We start from the raw sequence: 27,061 nt of genomic DNA on the forward strand, positions 1-27,061 counted from the left end.
TAAGCCTCAAAGTTATATTTGTGAACCAAGCAAGATGCTGGAATTGGTAGTTCACTTCAACTCAAACACTGTTGGTTCCAATCATAATTACATGTTTCTGCTTTCTTTCCTCTTCGTAAACTTGTAGAAGGCTAAGCAAGTATGGCCAGTCTAAGGATGCTGTAAGGAACAGTTTCTACCTGGATTAACTATATGGGGTTTAAATCCTCAGAAATTCTCTCTACTCCAGTGACAAACTACCTCTTATTTCCACAGCCTCAGACAGGACTACAATATCTCTGAAAGAAATAAAAGTCAAGAGCAGAGACATATCCTTATGGAGCATACCTGGATCTCAGTACTATTTTTAGGATAAGATTTTGAGTTGATGCAGAATAATGAATTTCAACTGTTTCTGAAAGCCTAATTCACAGTAATACGCAGTTCCATCAGTTTTTCAAGTTACCAGTACACTCACACTTGAACTTTGGAACTTGGATGACTTTCTAAAGTTACCTTCTCTTCCTGTACCATTGCCCATCTACATTTATGGTGATTTGGCAGTTACAGCTGCTAAGATTTTAAAGACAAAACGTGAGGCAAAAAGGTAAGCTTGTGCAAACAACACACATCATCAGAAGTTTATGCGTTTCTGTTTTTTTCCAGGGAATTGTTTACTTGCAGTGAAAAGTAACGTGTGGCAAGTTTCAAACAAAGACTTGCATGGTTGTCAAGCAGTTATGTACGGCAGTGCATGGTGTAGTTTTATAAGACTAATACAATTCTGTTACCTACCTTGAAGCTTCTTTAATAACATTTTGTAAAAATACCAGTCGGGTTTGTAAGCTTCCTTGTACATGCTTCAGTAAAAAGAAGATTCTTTCATATTCTTAAAGATAAAGAAAAGAGCAAAATCACAGTTACTTAAGAAATGCCTATCCAGATATCTGTTATAATAGATCTGAGTGAAATCTGAGTGAAATCTGAGCGAAATCTGAGCGAAATCTGAGCGAAATCTGAGCGAAATCTGAGCGAAATCTGAGCGAAATCTGAGCGAAATCTGAGCGAAATCTGAGCGAAATCTGAGCGAAATCTGAGCGAAATCTGAGCGAAATCTGAGCGAAATCTGAGCGAAATGCAACAAATTTCATTCCATTTTTGTAAGCTTTTAGGATATATCTCCATCAACCAGGCCTGTAGCAATAACATACTGTATAATGAAGACTAACATTAAAAAAACACAGGATACTGCAGTTTAGGATATTACTAGAATACCTAAAAAGCTAATTCTAATACTGATAATATAAAAACCATTACTTTCATGAACATTGATAGGTATAGCGATGTTTTAATCACTCATCCAGGAAGTTCTTAGCAGAAGTTTTAAAACAATTTTTTTCAGCTTTAAATATATTTTGCTTCAGTCTCATAGTTCAGTATGTTTCTAAAATAGCAATCTAAAATGAATTCTTTGTCTAGCTCTCACGCCAATCATCTGAAAGAGAGTTCTGGTATACTTACTTCTTCCTGGTTTTCGGATCTCTTTCATAATTTGTGCTCTTAGCTCTATATTAATCTCTCTGGAACTTCTGCAATGCACTGTTTTTTTCCCTTTGCTGGGTGAAGACATTGGCAAGTTCTCTTCGGTACTTTGTTCTTTACTGCCTGATTCCTCATGATTCTCCAAAAACCCATCAACATTCAAGTTATTCCCTAAATGTTCATGGTCTACACCCTCTGTATGAGCTGCTGGTCGATCCAATAAATTGAATGGAGAAGAGGACATTGAAAACTCTGAATCCACAGTATTTGGGAAAACATCTGATGAAAGTGGGTCTGTAACATGATTCTCAACCACATCATCCATTGTAACCTCATTATTTGTTTCTGATGCTGAAAAAAGCAAAGATTACAGTTACACCAGTTTCACATTCTTTATCATTTGATACAAGTCAATGAGTCAGCTCAGTATTAAACTCTGGTAACGCTATGCTCCAGTCCTGTACATGCCAGGCATAAGAAAACATGTTTGTGGGTTGTAACGCTGAGCACATTACTATATCTCCTGGCAATTAGTGGCTTAAAAAACGTCACAGGTATATTCTTTATATGAAAAGGGAAATTGCTATATAGACCACCAACAAAAGAAAAAGCACCTGTAAAATGTGCTTTTATGACATGGTTGTCTTTTCCCATTAAATTGAACTTACAAAGTTTACTGTAGTGCTGAACAGTGAGCAAGACTGTTACACAGCACCTCAGCTCCACACTAAGGGAAGTGAATTCACTGCACTACAGCAAAATTCAAATTAACTTCACGTTGTGATACTTTTGGAGCATCTGAATTCCCAAGGAAAAACATCCTTCTGACTGTTTACATTGTCTCCTCATTTAATACAGGAAATACAGTGTTTATACTGGGAAGTTCATATGAAAGAGACTTCCATCTGAAGGATTATGTTAACTCTTTCTGTAACTAACCCCAGATGTACACTGAAATATTTCATTTTCAAAAATGAGGGATAAAATTGCCATATTTGGGAAATCAGCCAATGGTGTTTCTACATAAACAAGTTTTTTGCATAAATTAAAAAGCAAACTCTCTAAAGATGATGAAGATTCACTTACTTTTGTGAATAGGGATAGGTTTAACAAGATCAGGCTGTGCTTGTGTGATTGGTGTTGGTGGCCCTTTTCCTCCAATGTGGTTATTCACAACTGGAGGAGTTTGCGGTCGACCTCTGAGCAGGGGGGACATACAACGTCGTCTTTTTGGAACCCCTTGCATATTTGGTTCTCCAGGTCTTTTATGTTTATTTTGAGGTCCTGATACAAATTCATCTGCTTCATCTATCATCATTCCCTGTAATTAATTTAATGGGAAGAATTCTTAAACTTTAAACCCAAAACACATAATATAAAATACAATGAATGCTTTGAGGTTATGATGATGTTTACCACGTATAAGGCAACTATATACAACATGCCATTATGTACTGAATTCTCAAATGTCGACCAAACTAATACGGGAAAACCATATCAAATCCTTCCTAGACTAAATACATGTGATTAAGGCACTTATCCAACAGTCTGCCAAGTAAGACAACTGAGTGGGCTGTCAAACTTCCTTTTCAGTAATTGCAAAGTGACCGAAACATTTTAGAAGAGCTCTAAATGACATTAGTAATTTGGTCAAGTCCAAGACAGATTTGGACAAAAGGGAGAGTCCATGCTCTCAAAGTTACAGGAAGCTTTTTACAGGGCAAGTTTGGTAATGGAAGCATGATTAGGTATTAGCTATACTACAGTGACAAATGCATTTCATTTACAATACAATTCAGAGGCATAATACTGGTTTTCCAATAACAAATGCCCTCCATAGGATACTACTGATGGAAAAACATCTCAGACACTTTCTTGTAAGCAGTACTTTTCCAAATACTTGAAAGTGTTTCTCCAATACATTGCTCTTTGAATGGTCTAATCAGCAGTGCACACACTCACAACAGTACATTTTTTAAAAAGCTTTACAGAAAAGTCACCTTTTTGTCCAATTTGAATGGATTGCCAAATGTATGAAGCCTTCGTGGTTGATCAGGATCAAGTTCTCGGAGTGGAGAAGGTATTTGTTTTAGATACTCCTGGTAGTTTCCCATTTGTGATATAGGTACACTGTGAACTTGATCTATCATAACAGAAGGGTTTATTAATATATGATACTGCTCACCTTATGAGAATTTAGTCTATACCCACTTCACACCTCCAGTTTTCAGTTCTTTTATCAAATGCATTAACAAAACAGATGTGCAAAACTCACCATTATTCTTGCCTAACTGGTATTTTTAACATCGTGTTCTGAGTACAGGAAACTTGCTTAAATGAATCAGTATGTGTCTTGTGTATTTATCATTACGACAGGGAAAAAAGCAATAGTTGTCATGCATGCATGTCAGTTTTCCAATGTGTCCCATAATATTTCAACAGAGTAGATGGGTGAAAAAACTGAGATTGGGAACAAAGTGTAACTAAAACATTACTACAAATAAAAGCTGCATTAATGCTAAGTAGTAATGCCATGCTGCATACAGCTTTGACATAACTCTATCCAATTTTAGCCACTCAAAATTTAATTGTTGAGACTAGCATTCTCCCAAAGCAATGGTGATTTTTGACCACTGGAACAAACAAATTCTTAAAATCCATAGGACGTGATTCTAGACTTGTTAAAAGTTGCCAAGCCTTTGATCAAGCAAAACATATGCTAGCAGAAATAGCAGAAAAAAACCCTAACATTAGTTTTTACATGGTTTAACCCACTCCCCAAAGAACAACTTCTCTACATTCCACATTACATTATCACTTGATCACAGATGTTAATCTCACCTAAGTAGTGGCAGGACTAACGTAACATGCACTTTCACTTGCATTGCCCTTCTCATTTTCTCCACTTATTTCATCATCTTCTGGCTTGTTGGATGCCATAAAGCAGTGCCAGAAGACACAGCAGAAAGGTAAAGGAATAAATTAGCACACTACTCAACTATTTGCTGTTGGTCTAAAGGGCAAAAGTATCACACTGGCAGCAGCCAGTGCGCAAGCTTACTTTTCCACTGCTCACAATCCACTTCTATGGAGACAGATCGTAATGTTCAGAACTGCCCTGTGATTTTTCTCTCAGATATATCACAAAAGTTGGGAACAGTGAACAAAGAATCTTATGCGAAAGCCCAAGTCTCCTCATATGGGCTAAAGGACAGAGCAGTGAATCTGCATCTTCTCTATCCTCACTGTTTTTTCTTCCAGTAAGTTACTTAAGGAAAAAAATCTAACAAAACATGCAGTTTAACAGCAGTATCAAACATCCACTAAGTTTTAAAGGACTACACTATTTGTTACAGTCTTCACTTTTTTAGTACCTATCATATCACGGTAGGCAAAAAATAAACTGTTATCTAACCTTCATCTTGTCCTTTGAGGAACTTGCGAGTACTCTTCAGTAAATTAGATCTCATTCGTGTTAACTGATCCAAAAGATTTCTTCTGGGTATGTCATAAGCATTTCTAAAAGTCTGAGGTTTCAAATCCTATGGTTCCAGTAAATAAAGTTCCAATTAATACCACATATGAAACAATATCTAGCATTTCAATGGAAGTATATTGAAAATAACAACATTACACACAGTGGTGCTTACCTTATTCAGCAAAGCTATTTGGAACCCAGCATACTCCTTCATATTGAGGTCTAGAGGTCTATGAGGAATTTCCCCAGTAATCCCCTGTAGCAGATGTTGAAAATCGTTCCTATGTGCCATAGACAGGTTGTGTGATCTGCTTCTGACCTTAATTCCAGTCTCTTGCGCTACCTTTTTGCCTACAGAGCCAATGACTCTATCGGACTCTATTTTGGCCTTAATTTGAAATAAATAAATAAATAAAATTGACAATATGCTCTTAAAAGGATTAGTCAGACTTATTCATTTTAAATTCCTATCTAGAAGATTCAACAATGTGCTAATACACCATGACGACCATAACCAGGATGAGTGCTTAAGGAGTGCTTAATACATAATCACTTAATGCTTACTACAATTTTAAATATAGTGAACAGTTTGTGCCTAGGTCTTCTGCATATTTCTCCTCAGCTGCCCATTATGGTATCTAAGCACCAATATGCATGCAATGCTTTTATTTTCATAAAATGCCATAATTTGACTAGTAATTCTCTGCAAATCTACCTATACTCATATAGACTGTTTTCTACGATAACAGCTAAACACTATAACTCTCAAAAGACTGATTCTCCCACAACTATAGTTGTGATCAGTCACACAATGGTATCAACTTTTTAAAAGCTCAATACAAATAGTCATAATGTTAATAAATATGAAATACATGATAATACCTGATTCTGTTTGACTAGACAGCCCTAACACCTAATACTATGTTAGATTTGTACCAAAACTAAACATGTTCAGAAACACCAGCTTTTTGGCAGAATACAATTGAACAAAGAGCTGAAAGTAATTTAGTAATACACCTCCCAATGTTGTTTTTGCAGTTTCACATAGATTTGTAGACTATTCAAAATCTGAATACATACTTATTAAGAATACTGAGTCTCTACTGGCAGAGCCTTTCAGAAGTTAGAAAAGCTTTAAGTACAATTTGCAGTGCATGACATTACATTTTAGGAGTCTAAGATGTCTAGGTTGAGAGATTAGTTCACAGAATACTGAGCAATATGACTATGATTTAATAGGATATACTGTAAACTTCAAGAGGTTTGCTTCATCAAATAATCATTTATATTAATGTTTTTAAGAAAAATCTGGTCACTAAGAACTCATTAGCTAAGTTACAAGTACCTGCTCTACTGTTTCTTGAAGTTTCAAGCCTACTGCATTATTTTATTATCTTGAACAAGTAATCTTAACATGCACTGTTCAACAAAATAAAAACGGAGGTAGCAGGGCAGAAATGCTTTAGCTGGTGCAGGAGACTAGTCAAAGACACAGTCACTATTCTGAACATAGTTAACAATTTCAAAAGGTCACTTGCCACTTCTATGCCTGTACCCTTATTTGAGATTCTGAATTATGTCAGTTTACTTTATATTTACTGAACACTTTCCATTTCATTTCACAAGCCAAAGAAACAACACTTTCTGATTCAGATGCACAAAACTACAAATATCTATTTTCTGAAAAAATGCTAGAACATCTTTAATATCTAATGTAAGACAACATGTTTTCTTTTGGACAAAAGTATGTTACTGTCTGTACAAGCAAAAATGCTCCTTAAATTAAAAAAAATAATCTCAATTTGTACCTCCATATCTATCTTTATAGTCCAGTCTATAAAGTCTATATTTAAGTGTCACGTTTTCCTTCAATTCAAAAAACCAAAATGCTTTTTTGCTAATTGCTTATAGGAAGGTATTAACTTGATCTTACTGCTTTTTTCCTTCAAAGCCATTGAACTTGAGTGTTTTAAGATTATCCTGATATTAGAATAAGTTTTTACTGCTCTTTTGCTTTAACATTACCTGCTGACTCAACTTTTTGAGATATGAAATGACACTGTAACTAAGTCCATATTCCACATTGTCAGCTATAAGGTTTGGTGCTCCCATCATTCTCACAGCTTTCTTCAAAGGCTGAAACAGGGAATATATTGTATAGTCATATTAAACATTATAAGTGTTGTACACATACTTCAACTAACTATATCCATTTCAAATAGAACCTGAGGTCCTCAAAGTTAGAAAAGAAGAAAAACAGACTTTCATGGCAACATTTTTTGTTGTTTTAAAGCATTGTTACATTCATACAGAATCAATTATTAACAGAGATATCATTCATATATGAGTCACAGCTCAAGAAATTTTCATAACGTTCAGGTCTCAAGCCTTCTACAAGACTCCAGTGAAAACAGTAAGTATCATTATGCATGAAGTTTAGCTATTCTCTCTTAAATTAATACATATTCTACTTGAAATAGTGAATACACTCATAGTGGAAAGATAACTATAGTTACATAATAAAATGGAAATTTTAACACAGTAAACCGACTTACCCCAAGATAATAAGGAGGCATTGTCTTCAAATAGTTTTCAAATGCCTGTCGCCATTTCAATGTAGGCTTTGCCTTGTGTACTTTAAAAAAGTCATCTGATGGTTATAAAAAGACAAGAGACAAAATTAAAGGCATGTCTAGACAGCATTGCATCTTGTTTTCTAATAAAAGAAACTAAGAAATACCAATTCCTCAATGCTTAAATTAATATACGTATTTTAACATATATACAAACTAAACTAAATACACACACACAAGATTAATGCTGCAGCCAAAAGATGGAACCTGATAAATTATTTATCAAATTGAATTGGTAATTGAAACAACAGATTGGGAAAAATGGCTCCTAAAATAACGAAAGAAGTGAGACCGAAACATATCTGAATGAATGATGATTAAGTAAATCATCTTACACATTGAGTCTGAGTCCTGAAGGTCAGCCAATTGGTGACAAGTGAAACAAGTTACTGATGACAAATACATTGCTCAACATTCTACCTTTCTACAGGTGTGTGATTAATACTGGCATTAATTGCAGTAATCTATTTAGATGAGATCAATTTTTCAATGCCTACCACCTAAGAAAATGTTTATGAAGTGGTATTTACCTAGCAGTGGAAGGAGAACTGGATAATTGTAAGGCATCACAAATAAATTCACACAATTCAGCGCTGTACTAGCTTTCAAGTAACCAAAAGGATGACCAAGTTCACTGTATTTTGCACTATTGCTCACATATACCTGCAATAAAACACATTATATTGTATGTAAATCCAAAATATTGTGTGCTGAAATTTTACATCCTATTTTGATTATAGAATAAAGTTTACGAAAAACAGCATTCTAGAAATAACTTCAATTCAGCATGCACTCTACTTGCCGGCCAGCAGGTCTGAGGAGATTTTCTTTCCAGGATAAACTGGGTCAGTGGTGAAGGTTCTAACTCGTATTTATCAAAAGGCAGTTTGTCAATGACCATCGGTTCACAGTCAGTACAGGAGAATTTCACCACCGGATGAGATGTGCGAGGTGGCTAAACATAAGCATTCCACGGTTAATAAGTCTGCACAACGATTAAAATGCAATTGTGGCATGACAAGTAAAGTAATACAGGTTCTTTGAAAACAGACATATTTAAGGAGCCTATTCAATACAGGATTCATATTTATTGTTAATAAGACCTAAACAATTAATTTATGATATTAGCACTGCCTTAAAATCTGAAGGAATCTCACTTTCTAAATAAATGCAAATTATTTTACCTATTAAGTCTAGAACGGTATGCAAGTAAAATTTCTTGCATATTCACAAAAACTCTGCAAATGGAAGTAAATCCCAGTGTGGACAAAAAAAAAAAATCTTCAGTGCTGCTCTAAGGCATGCCCATTTTTATTCCTTACAGAAGCAGGCTCTGTACTTTAGCACTTGCTGACTTCCTCCAGCACTTTTCCTTCTTGGCAAATCTAACAGTTACAAAATTCAAACTGAATTAAAATGACCAAGAGCAGCATGAATTCAGAAAAAAAGAAGCTTTAGAAGAACTCACATTTTAAGTAAGCCTGTAAAAAATTATTTCAATTCAAGCAATTTAAGTGTTTGGATTCTAATCATTTTATTAATCACATGGAAAAGGCCTTTGTGCCACAACTTTCAAGTATAAGTTAACAACATATTTGAAATTTCTTTTGCTGAAAGGGAAAGCTGATTTTTTGTGTGTGATGAAAATCAGAGCTGTAAGCTTTCCACTGAAGGGTTTTCAGGAGAGGAACGTAAGCTCTTATACTTACCCTGAGCCTCCTCCAAGGCCACTAGAATCTGGGGAAGAGCTCAATTGGGAAGCCTCCTTCCATTTACTCTCTTTACAAGAAGGGAACTAATAAATACATAAGATGAACTAGGGAAACACAAGGTTTCTCGGACTTTACTACCACCTCACCTTGAAAGTAATTTTTCTACATCTACAAGCTCTAGCCTCTTCCTTTTAGGATGAACCACCCAAACGTTATCTGCCCACAGAACTGGTCTTGCCTTGAGTGTCTCCACTCTGAGTAAGGTGTACTGTCCAAGCGCACACAAAACAGGAGGCCCAACCAACTGAAGAGACTGCAATTCTCTTCAAAGAAGATGCCTCCAATAAACAGCTGTAGTGGAGTTTTTGATCAAGCCATGAAGCAGTTATACTAGGAATAAAAAGGCTGCAAAAGAAGTTGAATGCTAAGACTTGAGAAGTCCAATAACCCTTGGCTGGACAGCAGAACTATTTTTACCTCAGAGCAGTGGAAGCAGCCATTCACATGTTGATCTGCCAACATTAATTATTAGCAGACTCATATACATTTAAGAAAGCCTTGATAGTATCATTACCTACAATACCTGAAACAGTTGTTGGGGTAGGACTGTTTGAGACAACTCCACTGTGGATCAGGTGACAGGGAGGAAAAGAAAAATATCTAACTATGGACTCTTAAGTAGACAAGAGTTACAGCATATGCTAAGTTTTAACACTATATTTTCAGAACAGTAAGGAAATACAAGTCTTGAAACACTATCAGCAAACTTAGCTCCCCAACATTGCATAAGGAAGGTTCAATGTGGAATTCCAATTGATGTCAACAGGAATTTAACTGCACATGCAATAATCCATTGCTTTATGCAGTTATGAGAGCTATACAGGCTACAACTGAGAGAAGAATTTTTTCTCATCTTCTCACCATTTGGGTAAGTCAACCTCATGTTTTTTGCAGATTTAGATCAACAACTCTTCACTTGGCAAGATCTGTTTTGGCAATCTTAATCAAGATCTGCACTAGCAGACAAACTGTACTGACTCCATGCAGTGAATGGAGGCAGATATGCCATTGATAGTGGTTACAAGGAGTACACAGGACAGTTTTCCTACAGAGCAGCTTTTTAATATCCAGTAGGCAATGATGTTTTGTTTTTTAAACGACTATAGAAGATTTACTTTTATTCACACATGCTAGCTTGCTTTGTAGTTCAGAAGGGCACCCACATCCTTCAGTGAATGTGGCCACAGACACCAGCAGTATCAAACCTGTAAATATGACTAAAATTTCATACTTGTATCACTCCTCAACAACCTGTATTTCAAAGGACCTTATGTATTTTTCAAACAAAGGAGATAAAATTTATGAAAAGTTCAATGAGTCTGCTAGTCAGCACACTAGTTTCAGATTAAAAAAAAACCACAAAAATTCAATACAAATCATCATGAAATGTAGGGAACAATTATACAACTGCATAATTTCTACTTTAATGATTTTCAAAGATTAGCAGAAATACAAAAATACATTATAGTATACTAATGATTAGTTCTCAGACAAAACAAAAGGCAGTGGCATACATTCTTTTATGAAAAAGAACAAATAAAATTAATTCTGTGGGTAGTATTTAAAAAAACAAGGTGAGTTTCTCTACTTGGGATAAATTGAAGGTATGGCTACACTGAACAACAGCAGATGAAATTAGAGGCACCTGCTAGAATGAAGACAGAACTATCACACAGATTCAAAACTGTGAAGATCATACCAGCTTCTGATAATACCATCTGTGAGGCTGTAGAATTTGATAGTCTATTATCAAAGCGCCACCTTATTTCTGGTTTGATATTTTAATAGTTTAATAGTTCAAACAGAAACACTACATGCAGGTACTAGGTTGACAAATAAATCTGTTACAGGTGGTTTCTTAATGCTTCAAAGTTACTAAAAAGCAAACCCCATAGTATTACTTGCTCATCGGTAATTTATCCGAGATAACTGCAACACAGTTTTACACGTGCCATTCCTTCTTGGGTCACACTGCTTTTACGGTTGCTACAATGAAGAACATCTCTCAAGATTTTAAAAAATCAGTGAATAGGAAATCCTAGAACATTCACCCACGCACAAACCCTTTGCTTTATCTACGTTTGGTACGTACCAGCGTTGGAGAATTTTGATCTGGCCAAAAGGATTCAGGAACAGGCCAATGACCTATAGGAACCCCAGTTTTAGGGTTTGGTCTGACATAAATAAGTTTGTGACAGCTGTGCCAAGGTTGGGGTCCAAAGGGTCTAGATATATCCACTTGCCCATCTACAGAAGAAAAAGGCTTTATGAGTCAAAATAGTGTTAAAACTCAAAAAGATTATTAAACAATTTCTGTGAAGAGTTTAAGAACTATACCCCCAGGGAAGCTCTTCCTGCCATTAATATTATTTCTAAGAACAGCAGATAGTTGTCAGTAAGCATTTCTGCAAAAACCCAGAAACTATGAGAAACCAAATAAGCATTGAATGCTCAGGATGACGTGAATAATTGCATTTAAGACTACCTGAGTAATATGACCAAACGTAGAGGTTTTACATAGTGTCTAGCAGTTATAGCCAGTATTTTGAAAAAGTACGGCAGAATTTCAGATGTAGCAGGTCCTTTTTGTAGTAATGTCTTTTAAATTGCAACAGTGTTTTGGCACTAAGTTCACTAAATTATATTGATGGTCATCCCTGCCATTTGATATCACAGTGTAAAAAATCTCACATACCATCAATTGGTGAGGGATCCGGTCCAGCTTTTTCAAAATTTATTACCACTCCACTTTGCACCTTTTGCACCAATGACTCAAGACACTGATTCAGCATTCTTGGGGAGCACACACAATATGATCGACCTAGAACGAAACAGTCGAGGTTAAAGTTGTTCAGTGTTACTGCCCTTATTTTAACTTGCATCATTTAAAACTATTTACCCACCACACACATTGATTTATGTATGGATCACTGATTTAAAACTTCTCCTGAACACTCCCTCTTTGTTTAAGCAGTAAGGCAGCCTATTGAAGCAGTGATAGTGTTACATGCACCTCACTGGAAATGTTTGGGTTTTAGCCCCTTAATGACTTTTAACTCAAATTCTCAGTTGCATTCATGGAAAATGGGCTCCCCCTTGTGACAGACATCAACATTTAACTGTCCACAAATTTCAGTCAAAGCACTGTTAGTATAGCCTACTTTACAGTCAGAAAGGAGTGGAACCAAATCCTTTTGGAACACTTTTTAAATCCCTTTGTTTGTTTTCTGTCACATCCCCTCCGATGCATCAGAAGAATCATTATGTTTTTAATATGTGATGTAATCAAAAAACTTTTATACACAAGTTACAATATTAATGCCAGAGTTTGATCTGCAATAAAATTTCTAAGAGATTAAGAATACGAGTTATGACGGAGAGAAAAATATCAATTTTGCAGAATTATTATGCACGCTGCATTGCAGAAATTCTGCATGCTCTGGAGGGAAAAAAACCCAAACCAACCCAAAACATCTCCTTCACTTTTGGCTTCTTTAGATCAGAGTATGACAGGAATTTAGCAAAATTGTACTGCAGAACAGACTCAATTCTTACAATTTCTAATTGCAATACCAAGGTGCATTAGAAAAAAGTAAGGTTTTCTCTTCTAAACAACTGCTAAAGAAAGTAGATTCACGCTCTTCTAAGACAGGTTACATTAAATTGTCTGTAGCTTTAATGCAGTGTCTTTAGTTTTATTATACTGGAGTTCTGAGTTTTTACAAGTAATATAAGAACTTAGAAATACTTATTCCACGACACATCCATGATTAATAGAGCTAAACTAATTTCATTTTCAAAAGTATTGACTTGTCAAAGGAAACCAGGGCACTCACCTCCCGTGACTTCGCACATAGGTGTGATTGCAGAGTCATCCACTGGTACCCCTGTCATCTGCTCCGATTCCAGTGCTGCAATACCAGGCAAACGGAGAACCAAAGCAAATAACCTCTGATCCCATCGAAAGGGTTCCTTAGTCAACTCACTTCCAGGCAGAGGGGAATTGAGGGGTAAATGGAGCTGAAAAGGAATTTAAATCTGTGAACACACTGCTTCTTAAAAAAAATTCAGGTTACATAGTGATGGCAATTCACTCTATATAAACACACTTATAGCCTCTCCACAGATATTTATAATTTGATTCAGGTACTGTACATTACAAGCAAGACACCCATAATCTAATCAACACTTCAAACATGATGCACAAAGTTGAGAGTTACAAACCAAGTGGGAACAACCACTTTTTAAAACTGATCTAAACTTCAGAATCAACAGAATATTTTCTTTAGACCTTCAGCAGTAAGAACTGCTTCACTGCAGAGTTCTTTTGTTCAAATAATTTTCTGCAGAACAGACCCATTCTCAGCTCAGTCTTTTCCTCAATTCTTCAAGATAAAAAGCACAACTAAATTAAAAGATAATGTTAACCTAAGACTCCTGCAGAAGAAATATAACTTGAGTATAGTTGCTCAAAAATATCTAGCTGCCAGGATCACCTACTCCAAATAACTGAGCTTCAACAAGTGAACTAATGTGGTAGTTGCTATAGAATCAGAAGGCAGAGATTTTGTATAACTTGGGTATATCCCACAACTAAACCCAAGCCTGTGCTTTAAGTGAAAAGCAGAGATTAAAATCAACACTGAAATGCAAAATGAGTTCTCACTTTTAGGTAATAGATAACAACAGCCACAACTACCCGTACAAGGATGAACTGCTTGCCGTGTGCCATTGTGTTGCCTCTGTCGGGAAGAACTACACAAAAGTTTTAGTTCAAAATATTGAAGATACCATCCAGGGACATACAATACATGGGAGAATTTCTTCTTGCTTTAATTCCCAGAAAAGACAGTAAAGAGTATCAAGTTTCAGGCTTCAAGCGTGCTGCACTAAAGATACAGCAATGCTCAGGACATTATTTATTAACCACTAATATCAACAGCCAGAGAGACTAACAGAACATCTAAAATTACCAGGGTTAGCAACAGTTTTATAACCAGTTAACTGAAACAAGAAAAAAAAAATAAAAATCAATGCTTTGGCTTCTATGGGGCAGCACAAGGCATTCAGAAGACTCTAGCCTCTCTTTTTGCATCCAGATACCTCACACAGACGTTATTGGGAAAAAAGCTTATCAAAACATTCAACTACAGAAGCCCTGAACGGATAGACTAGACTTATAACAAGTAACTACACATTTCAGAATAATTTGATAGATCACTGGCTGATTATACCACTTACTACAAGTAAAATTCTTATTTTATCTGGAGCACTGCAGCCATAAAGGGGAAAAAAAAATCCCCAAAGCACTCAAGTGGCACAAACAGCTCCATTACCTGGCCAAATACAAGGGTTAACCCAAAAACTGAAGCAAATGCAACAGTTTCTCAAACACTTTCCTTCTCATGCAGCATTCAAAAAATCCCAATTCTCAATCTCAACTCTACATTAGCAAAGGAAACTACCAGTCTGTGCCAAAACTTGATGCAAGTCCACAAAAGCACCCATAACAAATTGTTCATAATGGTTAGTTAAAGAGTTTGGAACAAGCTGTTGAAAAAGGTTTTTTTGTTTGCTTGTTTTGAAGAAATGAACTTGAAAACATTAAATCTGATTTCCAAACTGGAAACCTCTGCTAGTTCTACTCACATAATTGCAAGCATTTCATATTGGGAAAAATACATGTCTTTGTGTTTGAAAAATAAACAATTTATTGATACAATCTCAAAGGCAGGAACAAACATGACAAACCCACTCTCATAACATGTGAGCAGAATCAGAACACTGGACTTTTCAGCGCACCTGACACTTCCTCCTGAATTTCTGCTTTTGCTGATGCAAGCAGAGAGCATGTGTGAGGAGAGCACTATTTCCCCCAAATGTTTCACGTGAAATTGGTCAAAGGGCACTCAGCTATATACCTGGTTTATTACTGATTCACATGCATGTCTTTCTCCTTTTCACACAAACAGTCAGCAGCAATGCCTGCCTGGCAAAGGACACTCAGTTAAAAGAATGGCCACATTCTTTGTAAACAGCCTAGAATCTTGACTGTAAGAGGACTCAATTGCAAGCATTACACTGTCCTCACCTGGGGCTATTACTAAAGAACGCCATTCATCAAACTTTCCTACTTAGATCAGACTGAACAGAAGATTTACTAGCTCTGAAGAGTACATTTCATATGCAAAACATACCTAAGTAACAGCACTGGTTTTCTTCAGGCAGCATATATACATTTTTTTAATGTATATATTTATATGTATAAGTATCCCATTTGACCCTGCACCAACACTATCTTGAGTTCAGTTTATCTCAAACTACAAAACCTTTCTTTGGCTCAGCTGCTTGAGAGAACCCCAAAACCAAACAGTACTCAGGAGCAGGCCATTGCATTATACATATTACTATCAAAAACATTTTCAAAGCATAAGATGGCATACAAAGCCATCAGCATCAATCAAATGTCCTCCCTTTCTTTCCCACACTTTAACTCCAGCTAAATTTAACATCCAGGTTACTGGAGAAGTTACAGATTCAAACCAGGCCTCATTCTCCACAGGCATTAGTAACTTGGTCTTCTCACCTCCAGTTACTTTTTTTTTTTAACTGGTACTGTATTACCATAGCAACTGCGTACCTAGTAGAAAATAAGACAGGCCTAGAAATGTACATCTTGCATTTCATTTCTCTTTCCCCATGCATCTTTCAATATGAAGGCATGCACATCTTTTCCTCTTTGTCTTTCATATTAGTTGTTGACAAAAAGATAGACTGAACAATTTAAAGTGAGGCTATTCACCAGCAATGGTCTTCAACATGTTGTCTATATATAATCACACACAAGTGTCCTCCCAGCTTAGTACTAAAAAAAACAGCTGTTTTGTCCCAACACTAGTTTGTAGAAGCACACACAAACCCCACCGTTCCCAAATGCCATAATGCTACAATAAAATAGCAGTGTGTTCCTTATGCCCCTCTTCCCTGCCTTTAAATCCACTGAAATGTTCAAGAACCTAGAGGGGTTGGACGATAACCTTTTACTGAAGAGATCTTAAAGAACCCTGTTATCGGCGAGCAGATCTTCTGGGTTTTTTTCTGAGTCCTTGGTTCTGCATACATTTCAAGAAGCAACACAGTCCGAAATCCTGAAAAAACATCAGAGGATTCTAGAGACCTTAGGCTGTATAAAAGCTAAATCAGCATTAGAGAACTCTGCAGTGGCATGGTAGTTGGTGAAAGAGTGCAATGCACTTCTGGAAAAGACTGCACATACAGGATCACACACTACAATGAGCAGCACTAGCACTGCTTAAGCTTTAGTACCCAGGTAATTAGAGGCAGCTCCATGTTGTGAAACCTCATAGAAGGTTGTTACACAATTAAGTGCTCAATAAAAATATCCAGAGACAGTTGACTTCTTTGTCTTTTTTTATCTAAAATAAAACTTTTAAAAAAAAAACCCTATCTGCAAGTAACCTTCCTTACAGGCTTTTCTGATACCCATAAAAAGACAACACACATCTAACATTTCAAGCAAATGTAGCATTTCATCCTTAGAGGACTAAAGGACTAAGGATGGGCAACAAGATTCAAGCCCAGCTGAGAAAACAAGCCCTTGATAGACTGAGAAACTCTACTTAAGAGTTAACAACAGCGTTATGTTTTCTTATCTTTTTCCATCCAATCATACGCAGTTATGACAGAGACAGAAAGCCACAAATTGTTCTTCCATAGGAAATAATTTAAGATCACAGAGAGACACCAGGTCAACTGACACACCATGTCAACGACATGATATACTTGGCCATTCTGATGCTAGTGTTAACCATGAGCAAGTGCACACTCAGCTGATAGTTACACAGAATTTGCATGTCAAGAGCTCTGGGGCTCAGTGCCAAATGCTGTGAACCTGGCAACTGCTGCTAACAGGAATAACATGGACAAGGAAGGACAGGAACATACATCTACTGAGATCTGCCCTATATTTCTTGGAGAATTTGTTAAGAAATCAAGATTTTTAGTTGGAGGAACTATGATTAAAAATATTATGGAGCATTTACAGTTCCTGATTACTCTTGAAAGTAAGGAGGACATTGCTACTTGTTAGTTATTACAGCAGGGATGCAAGATGATCAGCCCTGGGAAGGGATCAATGTGACAATGCAGAACAGTTCTGGGATGAAAAGCCAAAAAAATGACTGATTCCTCCTGTAATAGTGTCTTATAACTGGAAGATCAGAAGAACAACAATGTACAGAAGCCAAGAAGCATTTCTTATTCGTTTTGTTTGCATAATCATTCATCAGAATGTATCAATTGGTCGATAACCCAGTTTCAGTCTTGCAAACGTTTCCTCTTAAAACAGAGGGTATGTAGAAGGAAGACAAGGGAAGATAGCAGCTGCAAAACTGGAGAAGTATGACATTTTATTTCATAATATAAAGAGGAATAAGAGAAATCCCCTCAAGCAATTACACACTTATAGGAAAGATCAGGAAAGGGCTAAGACCAAATCTGAGGGATCAGGCCAGAAGTGAAAGCCACCCCAAGAGGAATCCATAGCATGAGACCAATAATTAATAATGGTATTCCAACAGTTTGAGCCCATCCCTTCCTCAAGTTATGACTAGGGCAAGTGAATCCAGGGAAGAATCTGGTCAACATGCCATGCTGAATGTAGAACTGATGCTGGCACTCTTCAGTACATTGGCACTGGTGCATTAAAGTCAGTGCCAGAACGGACAGGACTGAAAATCCTATTAACTTCTGCTGGTGGAGATGATAATTGCATAGACTGCATCATTTCTGTCTTCAGTCTGAGGAACCACATCCATCAGAGACAAGGTAGTGCTGATTGGGTAAGGTTCTTTATCTGCAAAACCCATATTGAATTCCACAAAGGAACAGGACATCTGAGGAATTCAGCAAGAACTCTGAAACAGGGTTTAAGCTTGACTACTTCACACTAGGGCAAATGACAGCGTTCCCATAGTGAGAAAGCTGATTTCACTGGTAAGAATGCAAATGTTCATCTGAATGAATGCAAATGTTCATCTGAATGACAAAGGTTTGTGAAAACTTGCCTCCAGGTTCCATGCTGGCTTCACAGGCTTTCCAAGCACAATGTTCTGTCAGTTCTCTTGTACATAAGTTTTAAAAGAACTAAAAATATACTGCCTTAGTCCATAAGAACTTTACACGGGAAGTAAAAACACTGTTGTCATAGCCAGTGGGATACGATCACTTCCAACGCAAGCTCTGAAAAGCCTCTCCAAAGTCAAACCCAAAGAACAAAAAAGACATCTGAAAGTGACCAAAAAGCTTTGTTATTGAACAGAAGAGCAACAATGGACTTCCATATCTCCAGGGTGCTGTTACTGTATTAACTCTGCTTCATTTCTGCATGTCCAACCTGAGACACAACTGTAAAGGGCGCTCAAGCTACACTAAAAAAAAAATTCTGATTAATAGGATACGTGTTGACAAAAGCAAAAGATCATCCCTGAAAGACAGAAGCACCCTTGGATGCTTTGTTCCCCTGCTCTTTGATAGTGTTAAGGATGTTGCTACCTGTACAGCTATGGCAAAAGAGAAAAAAAATCACATCCACTGCTGCGTATGAAATATATACCCTGTAAATACATACAGAAGAGCACTCAAAGAAACTTGCATTTTGTCTTGCAGGAAGTAAGAGCGGTGGTCACTTTCAGTTCCTCCAGAAGGCAATGCCTTTCAATTTGCTCATTTACCAAGAAACCATTAGTTCACTATCATTAGGAGAGCAGATTCTACATCTCTAGAATATAGTTTAACAATCATCAAATCATGTAAGTGTCAAATTTGGCCCAATGTCATGATCATGACAGTAAAGTTCTGGGCGTAGCGCACGCTTATCAGTCAGCACCACTCATGAGCCAAGCCTAAATTTAGTAGATTAAAGCTGCCACCCGAAAACCCATTTTCTCAACATAAGTTACAACAATTTAAAGATGTGAATGTGTGACCCAATGGTTACCTGACTGTAAGAAGATGTCCTCTTGTGAAGACTAAGGTGAAAAAGTTGCACCCACATTTGAACACAAAAAACTTGCTGGCTATAAAAAAATTCTGACTCTTGCTGTAAGAAAAAGAGCTCATGACAGCCAACAGAGCTTTCTTATCTAAATCATTTTGGATAAATGAACAAGACGAAAGGAAACGTAATGTAGACTCATAGAGCTGTGTATATTAGAAAGGACACAAAGGTTATACAATCCAGGGCCTTCTGATTGCTCAGGGCCTTGTCCAACTCAGTTTTGAGTGTCTCCAATAATGGAGATCTCACAATCACTGGACAACCTATGCTAGTGCTCAATCACCCACACAGTTAAAATTTTTCTTGATATCCAGCTAGAATTTCCCAAGGTACACTTTGCAGCTGTTGCCTGTTGTCTCAGCCCTGTGCACCTCCCAGAAAAGGCAAGATCCCTCCCGCATTAAGTTGCTGCAGGCAGTGGTAAGACACCCCTGACGCCCACAGGCTTTTCTTCTAAAGGCTGAAAAAAACAGTTCTCAGCCTCTACCTAGATGTCGTTTGCTTCACCCCCTGAAGATCTTGATGTTCCTCACTCCACGATATCAATGTCAGATTTTACAACTTAGTCATCTGACAGCAAAGAAGTTCACAGAATCACAGAATCAACCAGGTTGGAAAAGACCTCTGGGATCATCGAGTCCAACCGTTGCCCTGACACCACCATGTCAACTAGACCATGGTACTAAGTGCCATGTCCAGTCTTTTCTTAAACACATCCAGAGATGGTGACTCCACCACCTCCCTGGGTAGCCCATTCCAATGTCTAATAACCCTTTCTGTAAAGAAATTCTTCCTAATGTCCAACCTGAACCTCCCCTGGCGAAGCTTGAGGCTATGTCCTCTTGTCCTATCGATAGTTGCCTAGAAGAGGCCGACTCCCACTTCACTACAACCTCCCTTCAGGTAGTTGTTTCTCCTCAAGAAAGGACTTGCACAGCTAAGTGATTACCCAATTAGCTCTTAAAAAAAACAAACCAGCATTCTGCTGCTGCTAACAGCACTAAATGTTGTAGAAGGCTCTAAAAGTGTCACACTACCCTCTGTTCAATTAACACTTGCTCACTGACAATCACTGTAAATATGAAGCTGCTGTTCTACTCAGTATTTTGGACCACACACAATAAATCACTGGATTAAGTTGAAAATATCTTATTGGGTAAAACACATTATAAAAGTGAGGTTTCATACAGACAACCTACTTGTTATCCTGGATCCAGGCATTCCCTTTCAGTTACTGGCTACAGCTATTTGTTACTAATCCACATAGAATTATGAGGTCATTCAACTTTCTTCCTCTAAGTCAGATACATTACAAAACCACTCAAACAGCACTTTCCATACAAATAACTTCTGTAAGTGCTGTAAGAATGCGATATAATAGAGTATTAGGAGAAATTCAAGTAACTAATGAACAGTGATGTATAACAAGTTAATCTGTATAGTCAAATGTGGTGTACCACATGGAAAAGTCTGAATCCTCCCCTTAAGCTTTAGGACAGACCTTTGGATATTAACCTTTTCCCTGAAAAGGGAATGAGCTTAGGGATTTGTTGTTGTTGTTGTTTGTTTTTTTTACTACTGCATGGAATGGGCACTGAGCTGGTCAGACCAACCCTCTCCCAAGTGACCTCTTCCATCTTTTTAAGGAAAGAATTCAAAACGGCCAGTAAGATAAAATAGTTCAGTGCCTCAGCATTTGCTATAGCTCCAAGTCTGCCAGATGTCTGAGCAGGTACTCCTGTATATTAAGATCTGAGTGTTTTAAACTACTCTACAGATTTAATTTGAAATACATTTCTTCAGCTTGTATCTTGGATTATAAGGACACTACTGATTTGATTATAATCACTTTAAGAGCCCATTGTGAAAGAAGTACGTATTTTACATACTCCCTAGTGGCCACATCCTTTGAGAAATCACTACATTAATTTGGGTCTATACAGAAAAAATTTATATCTAGACCAGTTAAACACATACATGCTTTACAGAAATCAATTTCTTCTGCTAACATATTTCAAAAAGCCATGAACTCCCTGGACAGAAACAGCGAACTGAGTCTACTAAACAGACCAACATTTGTAGTATATGCTTGTCACATATGATAAGGAAAAAGCTGTTCATATTTTTGCAGTACTATTGCAAAAATTACCTCAAATTAAAAGGAAAAAAACATTCAAGTTTAAGATACTAATGAGCACACTTTGAGGAGTCATTTATGCTCCTACTGTAAACAGTATTCTAACACAATGTTTAGTACACATCATTGTAAACAGAGGTCAGATCTTACCTCTTCCTGTATCCCACTGGTAGTAGTTAATTTACTTCCATCAGTAACTGTTATAATTATTGCTGGCTCCAGAAAAAAGGGGTTTCGTCCCTAAGGGAAAAAAAGGAATTTCATTTAAAATGCTGTAACAAATTCATAAGCTTCTGTTCAGTCATTAAATGGCCACTGATACCCACTGACAAAACAATGAGGCCTGACGTATTTATTCTCACGTGCTATATAGCACAGTACTATGGGGTTTTGAGTCTTTTTGTAGTTAGGCCATGTAAAGCTACACACTTAATATATTTGTAGTCAATAAACGCATTAAAAAATATGGCAAAAATGGTTAACATAGGACTTCAAGAACAATGTGTACTGCAGTATTCTGACAAACTAGCAGCTGTTTAGAGGAGCAACTGTCTCTTCCAGGCAGAGATGCTTCCAATTCCCCCTACTACAGGGTTGATTTTACATGTTTTTTAATTACTGTGTGACTAGTTAAAGCATTTGCATAGTACTTTGTGATCATGATTAAGGATAAGAACTAATACTCTATATATTAAGGAAAATTCTGACATGAATAATACCAGTTACGTTTTGACCAAGGTGGTTCAACCAGGCACATAAGACTTACTTCAGAAACAAATACTTGAAATATAGGTAAATTTTCTATATGAATCATTTAAGACAGAAACATATACAAGGTAAGACATTCTGTGATCCCACCAAGACATTCAACTAGTTTAGCTGTAACAAAAAAAACTTGGTTTGCTATTGGCACTCCCGTTTCCTACTGCCAATATGCTAGGAGCCTTCTGTCCCTCCTGAAAAAAAGGATCCCAAAGTAATCCATGCACATGTCAACTCCAAGCCCAGGCAGCACATTCCACTCTAGCTAGGGCTAAAGACTGACTGGATAAAAGCCACCAAAAAAAGCTTTTGTTTAGTGCATCCCACCTCCTTCTATTGCCAAGCTTAAGGCCTCATTTTTCTTCTTCAGAAAACAATAAAGAAAAATAAAACTAGACCCACAACCGAGTTCTGCCTAAAAAAACAAACTATCTCAAGAATGCTTATAATTTACTCTGAAAATATGGAGAGAGAACTAATAGGTTTTAAGAAAAAGACCTTTTAAATCCATTTTTTAGAACCCATTTAATATAAAGAATCATCTACTGGTTGTGTGCTTAGAACAGAAATATCACCCAACAATCTCAAATATATTTGGTGAGGGGTGTCCAGTTTGAAGTGGCAACACCACATTTACAGTGATCAATTTACTATATGCCAAGAGAAAAATGTAAAAGTTATTTGTTTAATATTTTCTCAAACCTCAGTGAAAATCCTAAAATTTTCTCTTAAGATAGCATACATAAAAAAAAAAGCAAAAATAAAATTAAACAGTGAAGGTCAGTCTCTCCCACAAATGCTAAGCTAGTTCATAATCCAATTTAAACAATTACTCAAAAGAACTTAAGGACTCTCAAAATACACTCAATTTTAATTAAAATAATTTCCTAAGAATATTTAGCTTTATTTAATTCTGAAGAACAGTTATGGTATGTTATTCTGCCAACTAGTAGTTCGCCACAACTGCAAAACATCAGCTGGAAGCTAATTACGTTGCACTGAAATAATATTGAAAGCACGGTTTCTAACTAGAGGAAAAGGACATTGTTCTCATGAATACTGAACATAAAAATACTTTAATCCTATTCCTAACAAATGATTGTAAAAATAAATTGACAATTGACAAAAATAGCAAGATTTTAGATTTAGAATGTCATAAGCAATGCTCTTTAGGTCAATATTCTGGTCCAATTTGAAATATAAGTATTAAAAATTCAGTCTCTGACAACCTCTATTATCCAGATATCCTCATTATCTTAAACACTTTTGTGTACCTCAACTATAATCTTCCTCAATTTTACCCATCTAAAATTTAAGCCTTAAATTTAAACACTTTGGGCTCAGAATGATTATGAAATTATAAGGAAGAAACCAAGAGATTCTAAGCTTGAGCCCCCCCAGGAAAAATGTCTGAGGGAGAAATTACTTCATCCTCAGTCTATCTGTCATAATTTCACAAGCATTTTACTTGTACAATGGATGATCACTGACATACCAAGTCACGAGTCAACTCATATAGCAACATATTTACAAAAGCAAGAATCTTTTTACCAGAACAACATTCATTTGTAGCCAGAGTAACAACTGATTTTAGAAGCTCTGATCCCAAAGACAAAGTTACTCATGTTTCCACATGTATCATCTACAGGATAACTGTGGAAACACTAGCAGGGCACTGTTGCAGAATATTTCACACCTGTTTAAGTAACAAGGGAAAGTTTCCCCTTGAAATCTCTTCTTCACTAACCAGATGTGAAAATACAGTAATCTCGAGTTCATCAACTCATCGATACAGCTATAAATATTGTCCTTTCTAGGAAGAACTTATGAAGTCAAGTCAGAGTACACAATTGACCACTGAATTATTTAAAGACAAGTGAACAGAGCTGAGTTCACTTAGCTGCAATTAGCTTCACAGCTCCATGCAATTTAGAAATATGAAATTAGTATTTATGTTCCACCTAAAGGAGGAGAAACGTAATTAGAATATATCAGGGAAGAATTTCAGATAAAATGTCTATTATTGAGGTTTACTATTTTCGACTAAAAGTTTCCATGTCATTAATTCTTAAAGAACACCACTGACTCTTCTGACCCTACTCCTCACCTTAGCTATATGAAGGCATACAAAACCAGTATTAAGTCAGGTATTGTTAAAAAAAAACCCCTCTTATTTATATAAGCTCTCAAAACTCAGAGACTTATTAGTAAATTTGGCAAAATGAAATTTCAGAAGACTTACACTTGCAAATTTTTTTTCAATAAACTGCAGCACTTCTGTCAATTACCATTTTGGAACTTTATTTCAATCTAATCAAATTATTTTCTATTGCTCTTCCGTTAGAAATATACTATTAAAACAAAACACTACGAATTTACACATCTTAGAAATATCTTATTCTTCAAAATACACAGCAACATCATTGACTGTGAATGCATATGAAATCAGTTAAGTACAGTTCAGTTATTTTTTTTACGCAGTGAAACAGCGAGTGACACAGCATACATTACCAGCTCTTTGGCAGCTTACAGGTATGCTGAAATGCACTGGAAATCAGCTCAGCATACCAAGGCACAAATCAGAAGCCTGTTTACAACTTACTCTGACAACTAACTAATCACCACGAGGTTTTGTTCATTTCAAAAGAAAAATAATCCAGCAGATAATTTTAGTATCATCTTTGACTTTCCCACACAGGAAAGTCAAAGACAAAGAGTGTGAAACCCCGAGTTCTTAAAGTAAGCAGGGTAAAGATCGACTCGGCCTCAGTACCCATACCTTGGGAAACATAAGGGCACCACTCACAATTTAAGGTAACATTATATGGGCCTATTCTAACAAGTATAAACGCAAAGATACTTCTGTTCTTGTGCTACCTGTTTTCAGACAGGTTATAACCACTGATAGTGGATAAACATTTTAGAGTCCACAAACTCAACTGCTATATTTAAACTGTGGCAGTCTGAATCCCAGTTTACTGCTCAGGCTACAAAAAACTGAAAAGTATTTTCAAGTTTTATTTTAAACTCCTATTTTTAAATAGATCTGCTTATAAACAAGTATTTTGAAAAAACTAAATATTACTTATTTTTCTAGCTGAAAATTCAGTGGCAACTAGCTCCCATGGGGACTTCAGCTAACTGCATCCTGTAGGCAAATTGGCTCATTTGGTATCCTTTTCAGTCCAAATAGCTGCTAGAGTCATCTGACTGCAAATTCTTTTCAATAATACACTTTTCTCTCTGAAGGTTTCTAGCAGTGGTGAAAAAAAAGTACTAAGGAAGAAGCACCTAAGGTTTTAATGGCTGATCAGCCTGTTCAACCACCAAGTATTGTAATATGGTACGAGAGGGTTTTTTTCATTCACCTACAATCTGCATTTTCAAGGGCAGATATGCACCAAGGAGACAAAAAACCCCACACACCTCTTTTTGGAAGAAAGTTACTTAAAAATCGGCATCAATACCAGGGCAATCTTGCAAGCTTGCTAGGCTAAAATGGAATAAGCAACAGATTCAAAGCCTTAAAACTTATCTGTTGCACAACATCCATTCTTTTGAGCAATCTGACAGCTTCATGACTATTTGTTCCAAATCACAAAGCGACCCAGCTACATTGGTTGCCATTTCTTCAGTCTCCAGCTGAAGTAGCTCTGTGCTCAGATAATACAAAACAAATACAGAGCTGTGAGCACCACTGAACTCTGCGCTGCTCACATGGGGTCACAGTAAGAGGCACAGCCAGCCCACTCCAGCTTGCGTGATGTTCTGAGAGGGAACCCGCCTCAGATCGAGCCAGAAGTGTATCAAATTGTGAAGACACATTATTGTCTGGTTAAGACTCTCAAAACTAAGAATTCCCTTTCAAAGGCAAGTAGGCTTAGCAACCAGTTTCAGCATGGCTGATTAATACATTCATGGATTGTTTTTTTCTTCTTCAAAGTGTACAGGTAAAGCAATTCAAGAGCTATTGTGACCTTTAGATATGCAAGTATACAATATTATACATGCAGTAAGAGAAAATTGATTTAAGACTGCTCTTATCTCAATGCACACATTTAAATATTAACTTCAGAGTCAGAAGTGTTGAAAAATTTAAGAAATAGCTGAGGTAGAAACATGACCAAAAAAAGGCCAAGTCAGAGACTAAAAATGACATGTTCAACAAGCAACTACTATAAAAAGAAATAAGTATTTAGTGATATAAAAGCTTCATGCCCAAGAAAGACTAGAAGTTGAAAATAAATGTAAAATGAAATTAAGCACGTATTTTTAACAAAGAACATTACTAATCACGGGAAAAAATAATTTTCAGATCACGATCAAAAGTCTAAAAGGTACGCTTTCATTTCAGTAAATCACTAAATTTAACAGAAGTTGTATTGCATATCCATCATACATTATCTCAGCAGAGCCTTTTCATTTTCAGAAGTATCAGCCCTAACTGCCAGTAAATTTAGTCATCTGACCAGGAAATACAAAAGTGCCCTATCAGTTTTTTTCAATTCAATCGGGTTTTTTAGAATTTAAAAGGTCAAGATTCTTATAAATGCTCATGAGAATCTGTGAGCAACCATTGTTCAAAAACAATAGTTTAAAATGAAATCTAAAAGACAGAATGACAGCAAAATTATTAGCTTTAAAGCTATTTTTTTTAACTGATAACAGCTTAAAAAATAC

At 36.5% G+C, this 27,061-nt stretch overlaps 1 protein-coding gene across 2 annotated transcripts in view; it reads right to left on the reverse strand.

Annotated features, from left to right (window-relative positions):
- Positions 1-27,061, reverse strand: part of INTS6 (integrator complex subunit 6) — a 46,540-nt gene that overhangs the window by 4,051 nt on the left and 15,428 nt on the right. Inside the window, exons 4-17 of one of the 2 annotated variants that reach the window (XM_068421163.1) lie at positions 21,770-21,859; positions 13,241-13,424; positions 12,100-12,225; positions 11,497-11,651; positions 8,435-8,587; positions 8,163-8,295; positions 7,555-7,649; positions 7,025-7,135; positions 5,172-5,387; positions 4,937-5,063; positions 3,522-3,664; positions 2,608-2,842; positions 1,501-1,872; positions 775-868 (exon numbers count right to left, since the gene is read on the reverse strand). In XM_068421163.1, the coding sequence (XP_068277264.1) occupies positions 775-868; positions 1,501-1,872; positions 2,608-2,842; positions 3,522-3,664; positions 4,937-5,063; positions 5,172-5,387; positions 7,025-7,135; positions 7,555-7,649; positions 8,163-8,295; positions 8,435-8,587; positions 11,497-11,651; positions 12,100-12,225; positions 13,241-13,424; positions 21,770-21,859 (2,234 nt within the window). The remainder of the gene's footprint in view (positions 1-774; positions 869-1,500; positions 1,873-2,607; positions 2,843-3,521; positions 3,665-4,936; positions 5,064-5,171; positions 5,388-7,024; positions 7,136-7,554; positions 7,650-8,162; positions 8,296-8,434; positions 8,588-11,496; positions 11,652-12,099; positions 12,226-13,240; positions 13,425-21,769; positions 21,860-27,061) is intronic. The other variant, XM_068421171.1, reaches the window with a different exon arrangement.

This window comes from Nyctibius grandis, chromosome 2 (assembly GCF_013368605.1).
Source record: "Nyctibius grandis isolate bNycGra1 chromosome 2, bNycGra1.pri, whole genome shotgun sequence".
Lineage (NCBI taxonomy): Eukaryota > Metazoa > Chordata > Aves > Nyctibiiformes > Nyctibiidae > Nyctibius > Nyctibius grandis.